Genomic DNA, 16,564 nt, shown 5'->3' with positions numbered 1-16,564 from the left:
CCACTCCAAATTTAGACGGCAGGTGCTTTGACATTCACAGTCACAAGTCGAAACTTATGCATGAAAAGCAAAATTAATCGGAATTATAAATGTTTTATTTTATATAATAACTTATGACTTGAGCTATATAAGCTAAAGTTGTTTTTTATCTGTAAAATAAATTTTGATTGTTTCACGATTATTACATGATTTTATGAGCATGATATTTTTAGAGAAGCAATAATTTAACGTAACTGAAAAAGTTTGAAGCATATCAACCTTGTAATTCTTGGATTAAACTTTTCCCAGTGTATTCTATACAATGACAAATTAATGCTGCACCATCGAATGAAAACAAATAAATAAATTTGTAAAGGTTTCTTCCATGATATCTTTAGAGAAGCAATAGTAGTTATCGTTACAATAGTAAATTAACTAAAAAAATTTGGAAGCGTTTAACAAAGTGACCACAACAAAATTGGAAATGGCGGGTTTCAAGCTATCCTGCTCTTCTACAAAGACATGCAATTTGAATGGCATTATAAAATATCACAAACACGAAGAGAACCACAGCGATGACAACGATGACGATGCTGACCACAATTTCATCAACAACAGCAGTTGCGGCAACAGCGAAAGTTTGAAAAAAATTGTGTCCCCATCAACTACAGCCAACAGCAATTCTATTTTTAACAACAATAACACTACACCCAATAACAACAACATCTACGGATTGAGTAGCAGCAACTTGTATCCAACCAATTGGAACAGCCTGTCGTGGCAAATGTTCAACCAGTATCACCAGCAATCCTACCAGCATTCTCAACTACAAAAATTTTATAACTTTAGCAACAGTTGCAAAAATGTGGGTAAGGACTCTGAGAGCTGCACAATCAACAATTTGCTTTCCTACCAGAACTACAATAAAAGTTGCGACCTCGAGTACAAAACAACACCGTCTTTCGTTTCTGGTTGCAATTATCCAAACTCTGATATGACGTCGTTCAATAATGACACGAACACTTTACAGGATCACATAAAATCACTGTCCGATACATTTAGCAACAAACTAAGCAGCAGCAACAACGATTACGTCATCCACAACAACAACAACAGCAACAACAACAACAACCCTTATTCGCCACTAGCCATAAGTAACAAACTTATGAGCAGCGGGCATAGCTTCATTAGCACAAATGTCAGTGATGCAGATGATAACGATGTTGATGGGTACGACGACGGCAAAGATGATAGTGACAACAACACCAGCAACAACTGCCAAGATAGTGAGCAGCAACAACAACATTCAAGTGAAACAACATACTCGCATCACAAACTCACAACCAACCTACCAACTAAAAGTCTAAATTCTACCCCAGATAAAGGTTCTATTTGATTTGATTCATTATCTCTTTTTCATTACCTCTGTTACTATTTCAAAATGTGAAATCTTTTCTAATTTGTTTTAACGTTTACAGATGCGTCTAAAAATTGTTAATAAAAGTCACCGCGTTTTCCACATTATTTAATTTACAACTAAGCTTTATAATTTTGCCAACAGTGATTTTAAGGTTGTGTATACATACTTATCTATCTGTATATATGCGTTTGCGTTGTGAGCAAGAAGCAAGTGTTACAAAAAAAATATTTTATTGGGCTGCATCTGGAAGCCAACTGACCAATAAGAAGTGAACATGCATGGTGTGATTGCTTTTCTGCACAAACATTTGTGTGTAGAAACGTTTCAAATAGGCGGGTCTGTTATAGTTTAGCTTAGTTGAGTTTATTTGAAACATGCTTTTAATTTTCATAATGAATGTTTCGTGGAAAAATTTCAATCATTAAAATGTTGTTTAAATTTGTTATCTGGATTGTTGTGAGATGTGACTTTTGAATTATTTTTTTAATGAAATGAAAATGATTTTATGAAAACTACAATTTTATTCTTGAAAAAAGCCAACTAGTTGACGTTAACTAAATAAAATGATTGATTGTACGTTGAATGAATTAAAACTGTTACGAAATCAATTCGCCTAAGAAATCACCACATCAAATGTAACAAGCGAGCACAAAATTGATTCCTCCTCGTCTTCCTCTCCATCCATCAACAAATTGAAGTTGAAACCACGACGCAATCGCACGACATTCAACAGTCAACAGCTTGTCGCATTAGAAAAAGTTTTTGAAAAAACCCATTACCCCGACGCCTTCGTGAGGGAAGAACTTTCCAGAAGAGTCAATCTGAGTGAAGCCAAGGTTCAGGTTGGTTGGTGGGTTGATTGGTTGGGTTGTTGTTTGGTTGGTTGGATAGATGGTTTTAGTATGAATGATTTCTACAACGATACAATGATGAACCACTTTTAAATACTAGAAAACCTTCTATTCTGTTGTTTTTATTTATTCAATTAATTTTTTCAATTAAAATAGTTAGAATCATTTTTTATTTTTTGTGCCACGTGTCAAATAAATTTAGATATAAAGTAGATTCCATTCCTCGTTTACAATAAAATGATTTTAATTTAATCGGCAGCACTCAATTATTACCGTTGAATGACGACAATAATTTGCGCAGGTCTGGTTTCAGAACAGACGAGCGAAGTTTCGTCGTAACGAAAGGAACATTTTGCTGCAGAGGTCGGCCTTCTATTCATCTCCAACGGCAGCAGGAATGGACTTGTATCCATTCGCTCAAACTGCTCTCAACTACCATGGAACATCACCGTCACCTATCTACCATCCATACAGATCTGATTACTTTGGTATATATTTTTTGATATATAAACATATCACTCGATAACATTACTTTAATTAATATGAACGATTTTAGAGAAATACTATAAAAATTAAAATATTTCATCTGATAAGGATGGAGAGGCAGCAGTATGTACAATTCGATGACGCCATCGTTCGATCCTACCCATCACCTCAATGACGTCATTGCTGCTACCACACTTGCCAGCCAACACCCGCCAGTCGATGGCTACACATTCGTCGATCCCTTCTACAACAACAACATCAGCAACATCAACAGCATCAACAACAGTAACAGCACGGACAACAACATCAGCATACATAACAACATACACGTGCACAACAACAACAACTTCCATTCAAACATCATCAAAACAGTTTCACGTGACTCACTTCAGCCAATCAAATCGTACACATCGGATCAGGGATGCGCGGATGTGTACAACGAGCCTTACTTTCATTAGACGATTTTTTAACCCTACTCACAAATGAACCGTTCGTTTAATCACATCATGTACAACTGCCATTGTTACTTTTATTTGTTTTTATTGTAAACGAATGACTTTAAGATTTCATAAGGTTAGGTTCACAAATGTAACTGTAACATAACATGCCTTAATTTCCTCTCGATCTCAGTTTGCACTTTTGCTCTTTCAACGAGATTTAGACATTGACTCAATTGACTTTTTACGGTTTATAAACACATTAAATCCAAAAAAATCAAATGACATTTATTTTTCACCAGTTCAAATTCTTATAAAATTGTCTTTAATGATCAATGTCGTTACGAAATTAATAAGTCATTGATCATTATTTATCAACAGATTTACTAATTTATATATTTTTTTTCATCTGTCAGTATTATTTTTTCATCATCGTTCTTACACATCGCGAAATAATTTATAAATAAAATGTCATCAAAAGGAGCAGTAGAAAGGTGATAGCCAAAGAACAATATTACTCTTGTTTTATTTTGACATCATAGTAATATAATAAAAGTATTACTGTGGTATTAAAAGAAATAATTATATATGATAAAGATATCCTTATATTATAATTAACCTGGAATAGTTATAATATTGTGCAATCCAAGTTTTCAACGAGAAAATACCACAAAACACCAGTGCACAAAAAGATCTATAAAATTAGAATACTTTTTGGTAATCTAATACTCAGCAATTTCAAGAACAAACACAATTTTAAGATACCGACTTAAAATTTATAAATGATGGATGTGTTGGGATAAACCTCGGCTAATTTATATTGTAACTTATGCAGCATTTAACAGATATTTCCTCAAAAAGTAGCCTACGATTAATAAACAGTGCACGAGAGTTGGTACTACAAACCATTCATATGTTGTGTAAATGGCACAAATGATTTTTGTACTGATACAAACGTACATCATTATGCACTAGTTATAAATTTCCACTGTAACATGGATACAGCACGTATACACGCTTTGTTGTACTGTTAATTTTTTTTAAAAACCAACCCGTGCCTGATTCCGATTGCAAGCAATCATTAAGACCAAACATCTGGACCAAACAAAGTCTTCATAAACAATTTCATGCTGAAGATATAACAAGGATTTGGATGGATGGATGGGTGGATATATAGCTGCATGTATAGATGTATAAAAGAATGGATAAATGGATGGATGAGTGATTGTACAGTCGTCCATGGTACAAGCAGAGTAAAATACATATCCCACTACTAATTAACAGCAGTTTTGTATCTCTTCATAAGTTCATAAAATATACAGAGAACATACACAATTTTCAGCGATGTTTTAAAGTTTAAGAGATGTATAAAAAATAAAACGAATATTTCTTCAATTCCGTTTTGTTAACGTAGACTAGCGGAAAAATTGTAAGACGCAAACTTTTTTAAAAATAATTACATTTTGATTGAATGATTAAACATCCGCCGTGTCTAGCAGAGATGGGCAAATTACAAACTATATTTAATTTCGATACAAATTACAAAATACTCTAATAATTGTAATTTCGATACCAATTACAAATTACATTTAATAAAAGAGCTAAATTACTAATTACAAATTACTAATTTCAAATTACATTTTCTTTTAAATTATTTAAACATTGATTTTTCTTGGCGCTGATATTCTTTGATGTCATTTTTTTTATATTCATTTATTAAGTTTCCTTTTCCATTTCCTTTTCCTTCTATCAACAATTTGTTCAATCTTTTAACGAATGACTGAAGAAAGAAAGACACTATTCATCACTACTTTTGATTTTGCATATTCTTTGATGTCATTTTCATATTTTTTCATTAATTTACTTCCTTTCGATCAACAATTTGTTCAATCGTTTAATGAACGACTGAAAAAAGAAGGAAAGAAAGGAAAGAAGAAAAGAAAGAAGGAAAGAAAGAAGGAAAGAAAGAAAACAAGAAGCGTCAAACATCAAAGAAGTAAACTTCTTTGATGTAGCAAATGAAATTTTTAATCAAATAAATTTTTAGAATCTAAAAAAAATTTTAGAATTTCAAGAAAAAATTTTTTTCAATAATAATAATAATAATTTGTTTAAGTTAATCTGTTCACTCACATATAAACTATATTTTTTTAGTCAAAATGTAATTTGAAAATACTTTGAAATTACCAAAATATGGCCTCTTTATTTTAAATAGTGCTCTTGATGAAAAGTCAAAAATTGTACAATAATGTCATTATACAACCAAGCAAACTGTAGAAGACATGATAAAAAACTTAAAAATTTAAAACGTAAGAACGTTTATATTTTGTTTAACCTCCCGAAAGTTCGAGCTCTTTACCTTAAACACCAACGGTAACTATTCTTTCTTCTGCTTTATTTAGATGTACTAACAAAGCGCACAATTTCGCTATGATATCGAATCAGAGATCTTTCCATAAATTTGAACTTGATGACTAACTCAGGACAGGACGCGTCCTCGTTAAGTCATTTCACTTAATCCGTCGTTGTGCAGGATCGTAAACTTTACAGTTTTTTTGTTAGATGTAAAAATCAAAACAAAGTCACGCTGATTCAAATCACCTGCATTTGGCTATCGAGAAATCCTATGCAAAAATATAAAATATAGTTATTTATCTAAGTTCAAAAACAAAAAATTAATTGAGGACATAGACGAAAATAACGAACCAGAATCAAACAAGAAATGAGGAACAGATTCGTTATTGACATGAAAATACAAAGCGAAGAAATTAACTCGAAAAGCGATGAACGAAAGATTCTGAAAAAAGTAAAGTAGCGAAATTCCATAGAAAGTTCATGTCTATTCTATAAAAAATCAAATGGTGTTCCCTGAAAATACGTGATATGACACGTAATCCTAACAGCTAGACTACATTTTACAAGAAATTTCAAAAATAAAAATAACTGCTTTGATATACTTTGGAACTGGTTTATTCATTAAATTAACAGATGCAAAAGAAATTACAAATATAAAAGTAATTTCATGATGACACAAGTTGCAATTTTGCAATCAAATAAACGACCGCAACAACGTTATAAAACTCGTGATAAACGATATCCGTTTGCAAAATTACATCTTAATATTTTCACGATAATGATCTTAATAATTAGCGAGAAAAAAATCAAAATATCATCCCTAAAATTATTTGAAAGGCAAGCTAGGGAAAAATTCAAACTGATCACGAGCATATTTTTGGTCTCAATAATGATCGGTCACAGATAACCTGACGTAAATTGAACAATCATACATTGATAACCGTACACTGATCCACCACGCATTGATATATCGTAGTAGGTACATTGACCTATTCTACACACATTTAACATTGTTTTTTATCCAATCCTCAACTCATGCATCAAATCAGACTTGCAAGACTAATTTAAATAAATTTGCAATACCTTCTTTTATGAATAGAGTGCATTTCTTCAAAAAATTATATTCAAAACAATAACAAATGTTAATATGAAAAACGTGATGTTGCATATTTGGAAACAGTGAATGCAGTGAATTAGATAAATGCATTTTAATCTATTTGGAATTCATATCTATCTTAATATGCCACCAAACAGACAAAACCTCAAAACATTCAAAACTCAGGCAACCAGCCACATTTAGTGCAGAGCTTACACTCAGGCTTGTGATCAGTGCCCTTGTTTGGGCAGTTCTTCTGTCTTTCTTTAACCCCTTCTGGAAGGTTGGTGTGAGTGCCATCACAATATGGTGGAGTCTTTGTGTGCTTACACTGGCAGATGTAATATTCCTTCTGATCTTCCGGAACTGTCCAAGGCATCGATGAAAACCCTGTTCCTTTATGGCTGCCTAGATGCACAAATTTTAATAATGAAAATAAAAAAAATTTTGGCCAAATTTACAAAAATGTCACATTGAAAAATTGCTAATAAACTTTGAACATATAATTCTTAAATTAAAATCTTTCACAAACATTGATTAATAAAAACTAACCAAGTTAATTACTTTTTACATTCAATAATAAAACTCTTTAAAACCTATTAGTAGATTAAAATTTGAAATTAATAAAATATAAATAAGAATATGAGTAGGTAGATTACCATCACACCATGGCTGCTTCTTACTCAATCCACAAACACACCAACGTTTCACCTCTCCTTTCTTCAGGTCAGTCACAGTTGCTGGTGCATACTATCAAATAAAATTTTAATATTTAAAATTTTAAATACAATATAAATTTTATATTATTTAAAATTAAATTTTATTAATAATCATAATAATATAAATAATTATAATAGCAACGGTTTGATTTAATTTTAATTTAATAGCTTGCAGAATGCTACAATACTTGGTGCACAAAAATGAATTAAAAAAATTGAATGAAATAAAATAATTTTATTATTTTATTTTATAAAAATAAATAAAATAAGAGGGTATGGTGGATAACCATGGCGACAGCAGGGACAAGGCCACTGGGTTTCTCAGCAGATGCCATTGTAAATAAATTTGAAATTTTAATAGAAAATTTTGAAGTTTTATTGATTTTTAGAAGGAATTAATTAAACAAACAATAAATTGATATCAAACTGCAAACAAATGAACAACCGAAGAGCAGACGATCAATCAACACAACGCCCCATGTTGTACTAGCAATCTAACATTAGTGTAGCGCATCCGTAGTGACACGACCCAATTATAATTGGGTCAACAACCAGGGATGGGCTTGACAAAATGGTTCCATTAGCAAACGTCAGACGTCAATCAATCAATCAATCAATCAATCAATCAATCAATCAATCAATCAATCAATCAATCAATCAATCAATCAATCAATCAATCAATCAATCAATCAATCAATCAATCAATCAATCAATCAATCAATCAATCAATCAATCAATCAATCAATCAATCAATCAATCAATCAATCAATCAATCAATCTATCAATCAATCAATTTTTATAAGTTTTTAATAACCAGTCTGTAAAACTTTTTATTCAGGTCTTAACTAATTCGAATTGTTGGTAGTCTATGTCCCTGACCCTGAACAAAATGTTTCCAAAAACTTGCCCGATCTGACTTAGAAACAAAAAAATACATCCTGGGCAAACCTTTTATTTACACACCTTGACCGAAATTTATATATTTTGTATATACTGCACAAAAAAAAACAATGTTTTTTTTTATAATTTTTACATAATGTTTTTATAAAAAGTATTTCATTTTAAATCAATTTTACTTAACAAAAGTTATTTAAAAATAATGGTCTAATAAATAGATGGTGGGAGAAAAATTGTCCGTTAATTATAAATGATCTAATTTTTCATTGTTGTTAAAGTTTTTGATAATTTTTTATTCAGAAATTCTTGGAAAAGCGCCCTTAAAATGACTGTACTGGATAAAGTACAAAGGACTGTACTGGACTGACACAAAAAAGCAAAAAATGACCATCAAATATATATAACTCAGTCGAGTGTTGCGATTGTGCATTCAAAAGTCGGTTAAAAATTTCTCCACTTGTTCATATGTTTTCGTTTTCCAAAAGCGTGAGTATTATTAACATACAAGTGATTTGACTTAACAATATAAAAAAAAAATCAAGAAATTCAAAAATGGATCGTACTTAATACTTTTCTCATTATATAATAATTTACTCATTATACGCAGTGCGGCATTTTATGCACGAACCTTGTGGCAGATGAATAACGATTGTTGAGTGATTGCACATATTTAACTTCAAGTACAATTCACGTGCTAAAGATCCATCATAAAATTATTGTTTAAAACGGTTAAAAAAGGGCAGCAAACAAATCTAAGACATCTTATTTTAAAACAAAAGTGTTCAAATAAATAAATTGTATTATATCTATTGATAGCATTTGGTGGCTAGTGATTAAATAATGAAAAGAAATTTTGAATTGATGCATGTAACAGTAATTGCACGTTCTGTAACAGAGATAAATTTTTTAATTGAAATAATTTCAACTATTTAATTAAATACTTCTTTTCAAAAGATATTTGTAATTATTTCCAGCTTTTAAATTGTTTTTAGACTTTTGATAACGATAAAATAAAATTAAATTAAAGCATTTTCATTGCGTATCGGTACAGACTAGTATCACAACCACAAAACTGTAAAGCGAGTGTGAAAGAATTGGTTAGAACCGGTTTTTAAAGATGTTCAGCTTTGTATGGTGGCTCGAAACAATCAACAATCATCATACTTTGTGAGAACAATATTTGAGTATTATAAAATTATTTAAATGTATCAGACGTTTATTGCAGATGTTTTGAAAAGCATCAATATTAAATTTAACAAAAAAAACTTGAACAACATTTTGTTTTTACAAAGAAATTATGCGATTCAAATGAATGTTAAAAAAATTAGTAATAATTAAACTTTTTAACGATAATTTGAAATGAAATATAATAGCAAATAAGTGAAATTCCATAACCTATCAATATAACAGCGTTTATTGTCTGTAACGCTAGCTTTAATAAGCATTGTGGCACTATTTCTACATTACTTTCTCTGGTTAGCATTTATTCAACAACAGTTAAAGCACTGAAAAGCACAAATGGTAAAGTTAAGCCGACCAAGATAAGACGTCTAAGAACCAGTTTGATCTGGTTACATAGTTACATTCGCTGTTGTCTTCGGGCACATATATAATAATCACTTAACTCATGCATAACACAAATATTAAACAATTTTTTAATTTGTTTTTACAAAATATTTGTTTTTGAATTGCATTAAACAACAAAATGTCTCTAACCAAAGTAGGTGCCAAAAAGTGATTGCTGTTAATAATAAATTAAGATGTTTTATTGACCATTTAAAACCAAAACGTTTTTGAATAAGACTTTAAAATTTGAGCACCAAAGCAGCTTAAATAATAAGCTCTGTGTTTATTAGGATAATAAAAGAAGATAAAAATATGTGTTTCAAACTATTTAAACGCAGGGCCGGAATTAGGGTATTTTCCAGGGGGGGCAAAAATCAGTGTGCCGCCCCCCCCACGACGTTATTATGCTACTACCGTAAGGTGTATAAATGCATTTTTTAAAATTACATATTACATGTTTCTTAATAAAATGTTTTATTTATGGACATATCAATACACATGTTAACACAGATACTTGACATAGAAAAAAACAACTATATTATAGTTATAAAACGTGAAAAATTGAAAAACTTTGTATTACAAACAGTGTCATTTGTCAACTTATCAAGTAATTGTTTCGTATATTATATTATATTATATTAGAAACAAATCTTTCTAGCTTTTTTAGCTGCAAATGTATTGATTATATTATCAAAATTGATAAGAGATGCTCGTTTGTATTCAATTGAAATTATGCTTAAATTGGAAAGTCTCCCCTGTCCCATTGTACTTCTCATGTAGTTTTTGATGATTTTGAGTTTACTGAAACTTCGTTCTCCAGATGACACTGTGATAGGCAACGTGAGAAAGATTCTCAATGCAGTAGTGATGTTAGGGTAGCCTTCTTCTAATTTATTTTTATAAATGAGACTTAGCATTTCTTTTGATGTGGCTTTTTTTAAACTTTTGTCAACTGTCAAAGCGTGATGCTTAAAACTTTCTATTTCAAACATGAATTCATCAATGTTGAGATCAGCTGAGTATATATTTGCCAAATTTTCGGCTTTAATTTTTAGATCTGCTGTCTGCATTTCTTCAATTTTAACACCACTCAAAAACCCAAACATACTGTTTATATTATTCAAAGATTCAAATCTGTCACTAAGTTCTGTAATCACTCTGTCAATGATTTCTAACATAGTCACTTGGTACATATTTTCAACGCTTGTCAGAGCTTCATCATTGCACAATTCATCAGCCATTTTTCTTTTCATTCTTGGTCTCTTTTCTGAAAATGCAGATGTTAGATTATTCATTTTTGCTAACAATTTACCCTCAGCAATGGCCTCAGATGATGCAGACTCTCTGCAAGACTTCATAAGTGTCAAAAGACCTTTGAGGTTTCGGGCAGTCAAATCAACTGTTAAATCTTTTTTTTTGTAAAAATTCGTTTACATGGTTAATCTTTTCTAACAATGCATGCCAAAATCTTACCATCACGATAAATTCAAGTTTTTGAATATTTTTCAAAAGAGAGCTGGCCTCATTCACAGTTTGAGGAGTTGAGAAATCATAGTTTTTAAGATCTTCTAGTCTGCAGAACTTTACTATAATGTTTATATACAGCTTCGACTGCATCTAATCTTGCAGACCATCTTGTTTTGCTTTCAGGTTTTAATGTTATCGGCACATTTTCTTTGAGAACTTCCCAACGTGAAGTTGAAAGTGCAAAAAAAGAATACAAACTGTTCAAAGTTCCAAAAAATTCTGAGCCTGGACAGTAGCACTAGCTGCATTAGCACCAACCAAATTGAGAGAGTGTGCAGCACATGGAACAAAATATGCCAGATGGTTTTTCTGCAATAATCTGGACTGGACTCCTTTATATTTTCCAGCCATATTTGCTCCATTGTCATAGGATTGCCCCCTACAATTCTCCAAGTTAAGTCCATCTGCATCTAATTTTTTCAAAATTTCTTGACTGAGACCTTCAGCTGTTTTGACACTAACTTTAAAAAAATCAATAAAACTTTCTTCTATTTCAGTTGTATCTTTTTTGACGTAACGAACTACTTGTGTCATTTGTTCGCTGTGACTGATATCCGGAGTGCAGTCAAATATTAAGGAAAAATATTTTGCATCCAAAATGTCTTGTATTATTCTTTGCTGTATGTTATTAGCAATAATTTATAAAAACTCATCTTGTATTTTATGTGAACAATAGGATATTTGTCCTTTCTTATGCCGCTCAATGTGTTGTTGAAGAGGAACATTATAATGCGAAATAAGTTCAACTGTATTCAAGAACTTTCCATTAGATGGGTTGCTGAAATCACAATTTTCTTTAGTTCCTCGAAATGGACTTCCTTGTTTTGCCAAGAATAGAATAGCATCTACAATACAGCGCAATACCGCTTTCCAATGCAACTCTTCTTGTTGGATCTGATCTTGGAGTTCTGCATCAATACTTCCATTTACTAAACAAGATTCTAATGTTTTCCAAGAACAAAAGCAAAGTTTGTGGTTAGATGTTCAGGCAACTTTTCATTAAGTTTTTTTCAATTGGTAAGTCCTTTTTCTTTAGCTAAAGAAGACATTTGATTTGAAGCTAAGTGTGGAAACAGTCTGCAGGGAATACAATAGAGAGCTTTATTACTTTCACTATAGGCTAAGGATGATCTTTTCATTTTTTCTCCATTTTTGAGAACTTTATAAAACCAGTCTTTGGTTAAATTGCGTCCTTCTCGGCTACTGTTACTCAAATTTGGTTCAGTTAAATTTTCAAATCTCATTTTTGTTATGAAACATCTTTCTGAATCAGAAAAACTTTGTGGCCATGAACCAAGATCACTGAAATCAAAAGGGTACTTAGATGTCTTTTGAAGACTAGTTGTGGGGTCTTGTTGAGGTAATAATTCTTCTACAGTTTCATTTGTTGGATTGAAGTTGAACCAAAATACTTTCTCCTTGATCTCTTCTTTAGCTTCCATGTCATCTAAATACGAAATATTTAAAAATATTATTTTATTCAAAAGGATGCATAATTAATACAGATTGTGCATAATGTTCCATTATTCAATTAATAAAATTTGAAATAATAAAAATATTTACCTGATTTTTCTTTTGAGTCCTCTTTATCACTATTCACTATAATACTAACATTAACATTAGATTTGTTGAATAACGTTTCTAATTTTAGCGTTAGCGACAGCACATCGCTTTCTTTTTTTCGTTTTTCTTTAGCAATTCTTCTGTATTCAGCTCCACTAAGTTTTTTTCTGCCATCCATTTTTATTTTCTAACATGAAAACGACTAAACTAACCTACTATACTATACGATATTTTTCGCGGCGTGATTTTAAATCAAATAAGGGAAAGATTACAAATAAGAAATAAGATAAAGATTCTGCTCATAATATTTGCGTTTATATTTTAATCTTTACATAGAAAAAAAAACAAACCAAAAAAAATTAAAAAAAAATTAAAAATGAGTAATATAAAAAAATCAAATTTACTTTGATCCATCATCCATATTATAACAAATGCGGATAAATTTTTCAAATTTTTAAAAAATGTCTAAAATTTGCCGCCCCTAAAATTTGCCGCCCGGGGCGCTTGCCCTCTTTGCCCCCCTCCTAGTTCCGGGCCTGTTTAAACGTTGTCGTAGTTACTACCATAGAGCAGAAGTGGAATGAATGAAATCCAACTCTGATTCAAATGGGGTTCAAATTTTAGCGCTAGAAACGGCGATATTGCCTTAATTTTGTAACTTGTTCTAGCAACTTGTATCAATGTAGTTAATTTGTTTCAGAATGGTAAAAGTTACAAATACTCGATTGCCAACGGCAAGTCAAGACCAAAAACAGACAAAATGGCTTTGGAAGATCTCAAAAAAGAAGTTGAAATGGTAAATAAAAAAAGTTTAATGATAAATTGCTTTTAACTTTTATAAAAATCTCTACAAATTTTTCCAAAGGATGAACACAAAATATCAGTTGTAGAACTTCAAAAACGATTGGAAACAGATTTCGAATCGGTAAAAACAATTCTTATTTGCTTTGAAAATAATAAAATAAAATAAAACTGACAAAATAATTTACACAGGGTCTAACGAGCAAACAAGCAGAGGATATAATGGCCAGAGATGGACCGAATCAGCTTAGTCCACCGAAAACAACGCCAGAGTGGGTGAAATTTTGTAAGCAGCTCTTCGGAGGATTTGCCATGCTCCTGTGGATCGGTGCAATCCTCTGCTTCATTGCCCACGCCATCACAGCATCCACAACGGATGAACCCTCCAATGATAATGTAAGCTTTTAAGAACACGACATGGATGGGCTATAATTTTTATTGAATTAATTTTATACAGTTGTACTTAGGAATTGTTTTGACCGTTGTTGTCATTTTAACCGGTTGTTTCTCGTACTATCAAGAAGCTAAAAGTTCAAAAATCATGGATTCTTTCAAGAATTTAGTACCACAGGTTAGATGAAACTCATCAACATATCTGAGTAAATATTTATTAATTTTCTAAATTTCTTTTAGATAGTGGATTAAAATGTATTCATTATTTTCCAAGTTATAAACAAATGATTACAAATATCATTTATATAGTGTCAATTTTTAAATCAGTAGAATGTCGAATTTAACGGCTGTAGCATACAAACGAACGTTTCAAAAATGGAAAACGGTCAATTTTGAGTATTCGAACATTAGTTGAAATTCCTAAAGAAGATTCATAAACTTGAGATTCATAAACTTAATATGTTGATTAATAGTTCGCAATTGCCATACGAAACGGCAAACAGACAACAGTGAAGGCAGAAGAGTTAGTGAAGGGTGATGTGGTCGAAGTGAAATTCGGCGATCGAGTACCAGCTGATATCAGGATACTAGCAGCTCACGGGTTGAAGGTACGATGCTGTCTATGATTCATATCTTTATACGTATTTCAGATTCATTTGAAACGAATATCATTATTCTTCGTACTTCATTAAAATTGTTTTTCATTAAAAATTCTTCTTATTTATATAAATAACCGTTTTTCAAGTTATACTTTTTATTACGAATAATACTAAATACTCAATTGAACAACGTTCACAAACTCTTTTTTTCAGCTTTGAGTAAAAAAAAACGAGTGATTCCAAAATAAAATTAGTATATGTTGTTATTAAACTAAACATTATCGGGCACATGTTGTGTGCAAATTTTCATACCATTTTTCATGTTAGCACTTCACACAGATATACACATACACCTGTAATAATAATTAAATAAATTAATATAAAAAAGTTAATTGAAATATTTTAAATGTTTTAAAATTTATTATTGCCCTTTAATAAAATACAAGTCTATCTTTTAAAATCTAGACAAATTTCTTGTTTACAGTTTGATAAAATGACAAGTTTTGATAAGTTTTATCTCTTGAATCTTAAAAAGATAAAATGTGAACAAAAAACAAATCTGTTAAAAATATCTGAAAGGATAATAATTAACTAAATATGATGTTTCCGATTTTATAAAAGTGAAAAACGAGTGTTGAAATTGTTACAATACCATGCACAGTAACTAAGCATTGGGATATTTTTTTCTATTATTGTCTAGTCTAATTGATTACTTGATGTGTAGGTATATGCAGTTCAGTTGATTCATTGAATATTTCTGCTGTTTGTTGGGTTTATTATTCATATTTTTAGTTATTTTTAGTTATTAATATTTTGTTTCATTGAATTCACACTTGACTGATTACTTGATTCATTTTTACTATGAGTTGATTGACTGTTTGTTATATGATCTATTTCGTTATTTTTAGAGACCATGTTAGATTTTTTTATTGATTTCTTGGGGGCTTGCTTTTTTGAATGTTTTTAACAGTTTTGTTTATTGCATTTTTACGCATGCATTTTTTCTTTATATTCTTTATTTTATATTATTTCATTTTTATTAAGTTTTATTTTATTTATGTTATTTATTTAAGTATTTATTTTTTCATTTTATTTTATTTTTGCACTTCTTCATAACTATTTGATTAGCGAATTTTTGGCTGAACCCAGCTAAATCTTCAGAAAATAGACTGTATGAATTTGATTGAAAGGTTGGTTGATGGGAAACAAACAAAATCTCTTTCATCTACCTTGATGGTAACGAATTTATGTAAGGTTCTTATTGACATTTTATAGGTGGACAATTCATCTTTAACTGGAGAATCTGAACCTCAATCACGAACTCCAGAATTTACAAATCCAAATCCACTTGAAACGAAAAATTTGGCATTTTTTTCAACAAACGTGGTGGAAGGTCAAACGAATTTCAATTTTGTGAACTTGGACTTTTATTTAGAATTAATTTACTTTCCTATATTTTGTATATTGTTTAACTTATTGAAACTTTTAATTTTACTTTGTAAATGAAGCTTGCATAAACAACGGTGTGAGTTTATAACAGTTTATTTATAACTTTAAAAATCTTCATTAAAGTAGTTTTATAAAATCAAAAAATTAAATACTAATGTAGGAACATGTAGAGGAGTGGTCATCAACACTGGGGACAGAACTGTCATGGGGAGGATCGCTGGGTTGGCCTCTGGATTGGAAAGTGGAGAAACTCCGATTGCGAAAGAAATTTCTCATTTCATACACATCATCACTGCTGTTTCCGTTTTCCTAGGAGTCACTTTTCTTATTATAGCACTTGTTCTTGGATACAACTGGTTGGATGCAGTCATATTTTTGATTGGTATCATTGTGGCGAATGTTCCTGAAGGTCTGCTGGCTACTGTT

The 16,564-nt window shown here is 30.8% G+C and overlaps 5 protein-coding genes across 5 annotated transcripts in view; 3 read left to right on the top strand and 2 right to left on the bottom strand.

Moving 5' to 3' along the window:
* Nucleotides 1–463: 463 nt before the first annotated feature.
* Nucleotides 464–1,375, top strand: HELRODRAFT_162298 (hypothetical protein; the record flags this gene model as incomplete). The annotated part of the gene is made up of 1 exon (XM_009024541.1): nucleotides 464–1,375. The coding sequence occupies one exon, from the start codon at nucleotides 464–466 to the stop codon at nucleotides 1,373–1,375; it is 912 nt and encodes a 303-aa protein (XP_009022789.1).
* A 731-nt stretch (nucleotides 1,376–2,106) lies between these two features.
* On the top strand, nucleotides 2,107–2,776 carry HELRODRAFT_67090 (hypothetical protein; the record flags this gene model as incomplete). Its single annotated transcript, XM_009024275.1, has 2 exons — nucleotides 2,107–2,241; nucleotides 2,552–2,776. Coding segments are annotated over 2 exons (360 nt in total), but the record flags the coding sequence as incomplete, so codon positions are not given.
* Nucleotides 2,777–6,127: 3,351 nt separating this feature from the next.
* Nucleotides 6,128–7,849, bottom strand: HELRODRAFT_188924 (hypothetical protein). The gene is made up of 3 exons (XM_009024540.1): nucleotides 7,631–7,849; nucleotides 7,284–7,374; nucleotides 6,128–7,032 (listed from the first exon to the last, which is right to left on the bottom strand). Exons 1-3 carry the CDS (start codon nucleotides 7,676–7,678, stop codon nucleotides 6,800–6,802), a joined length of 372 nt encoding a protein of 123 aa, XP_009022788.1. The 5' UTR covers nucleotides 7,679–7,849; the 3' UTR covers nucleotides 6,128–6,799.
* A 1,918-nt stretch (nucleotides 7,850–9,767) lies between these two features.
* On the bottom strand, nucleotides 9,768–13,074 carry HELRODRAFT_162295 (hypothetical protein; the record flags this gene model as incomplete). Its single annotated transcript, XM_009024539.1, has 3 exons — nucleotides 9,768–9,835; nucleotides 10,750–11,073; nucleotides 12,897–13,074. 3 exons carry the CDS (start codon nucleotides 13,072–13,074, stop codon nucleotides 9,768–9,770), a joined length of 570 nt encoding a protein of 189 aa, XP_009022787.1.
* A 582-nt stretch (nucleotides 13,075–13,656) lies between these two features.
* The window catches only part of HELRODRAFT_188923 (hypothetical protein), a gene marked incomplete at its 5' end in the record, with an annotated part of 6,549 nt that continues 3,641 nt past the window's right edge, over nucleotides 13,657–16,564 (top strand). Inside the window, 6 exons of the mRNA XM_009024538.1 lie at nucleotides 13,657–13,692; nucleotides 13,890–14,093; nucleotides 14,155–14,268; nucleotides 14,594–14,698; nucleotides 15,965–16,082; nucleotides 16,299–16,547. Of these exons, the coding sequence (XP_009022786.1) occupies nucleotides 13,657–13,692; nucleotides 13,890–14,093; nucleotides 14,155–14,268; nucleotides 14,594–14,698; nucleotides 15,965–16,082; nucleotides 16,299–16,547 (826 nt within the window). The remainder of the gene's footprint in view (nucleotides 13,693–13,889; nucleotides 14,094–14,154; nucleotides 14,269–14,593; nucleotides 14,699–15,964; nucleotides 16,083–16,298; nucleotides 16,548–16,564) is intronic.

Source organism: Helobdella robusta (assembly GCF_000326865.2).
Source record: "Helobdella robusta unplaced genomic scaffold HELROscaffold_4, whole genome shotgun sequence".
NCBI lineage: Eukaryota > Metazoa > Annelida > Clitellata > Rhynchobdellida > Glossiphoniidae > Helobdella > Helobdella robusta.
The sequence above is the reverse complement of the archived record's forward strand: the minus strand, read 5'-3'. Positions and strand labels throughout refer to the sequence as shown.

What these genes read in the sequence shown, in the direction of transcription:
- HELRODRAFT_188924 (XM_009024540.1), bottom strand. Translation starts at nt 7,678, where the DNA reads ATGGCATCTGCTGAGAAACCCAGTGGCCTTGTCCCTGCTGTCGCCATG. An exon ending in TTGTCCCTGCTGTCGCCATG is followed by an intron (nt 7,375 to 7,630) that starts GTTATCCACCAT and finishes TTTATTTGATAG; the next exon opens with TATGCACCAGCAACTGTGAC. An exon ending in GAAGCAGCCATGGTGTGATG is followed by an intron (nt 7,033 to 7,283) that starts GTAATCTACCTA and finishes TTGTGCATCTAG; the next exon opens with GCAGCCATAAAGGAACAGGG.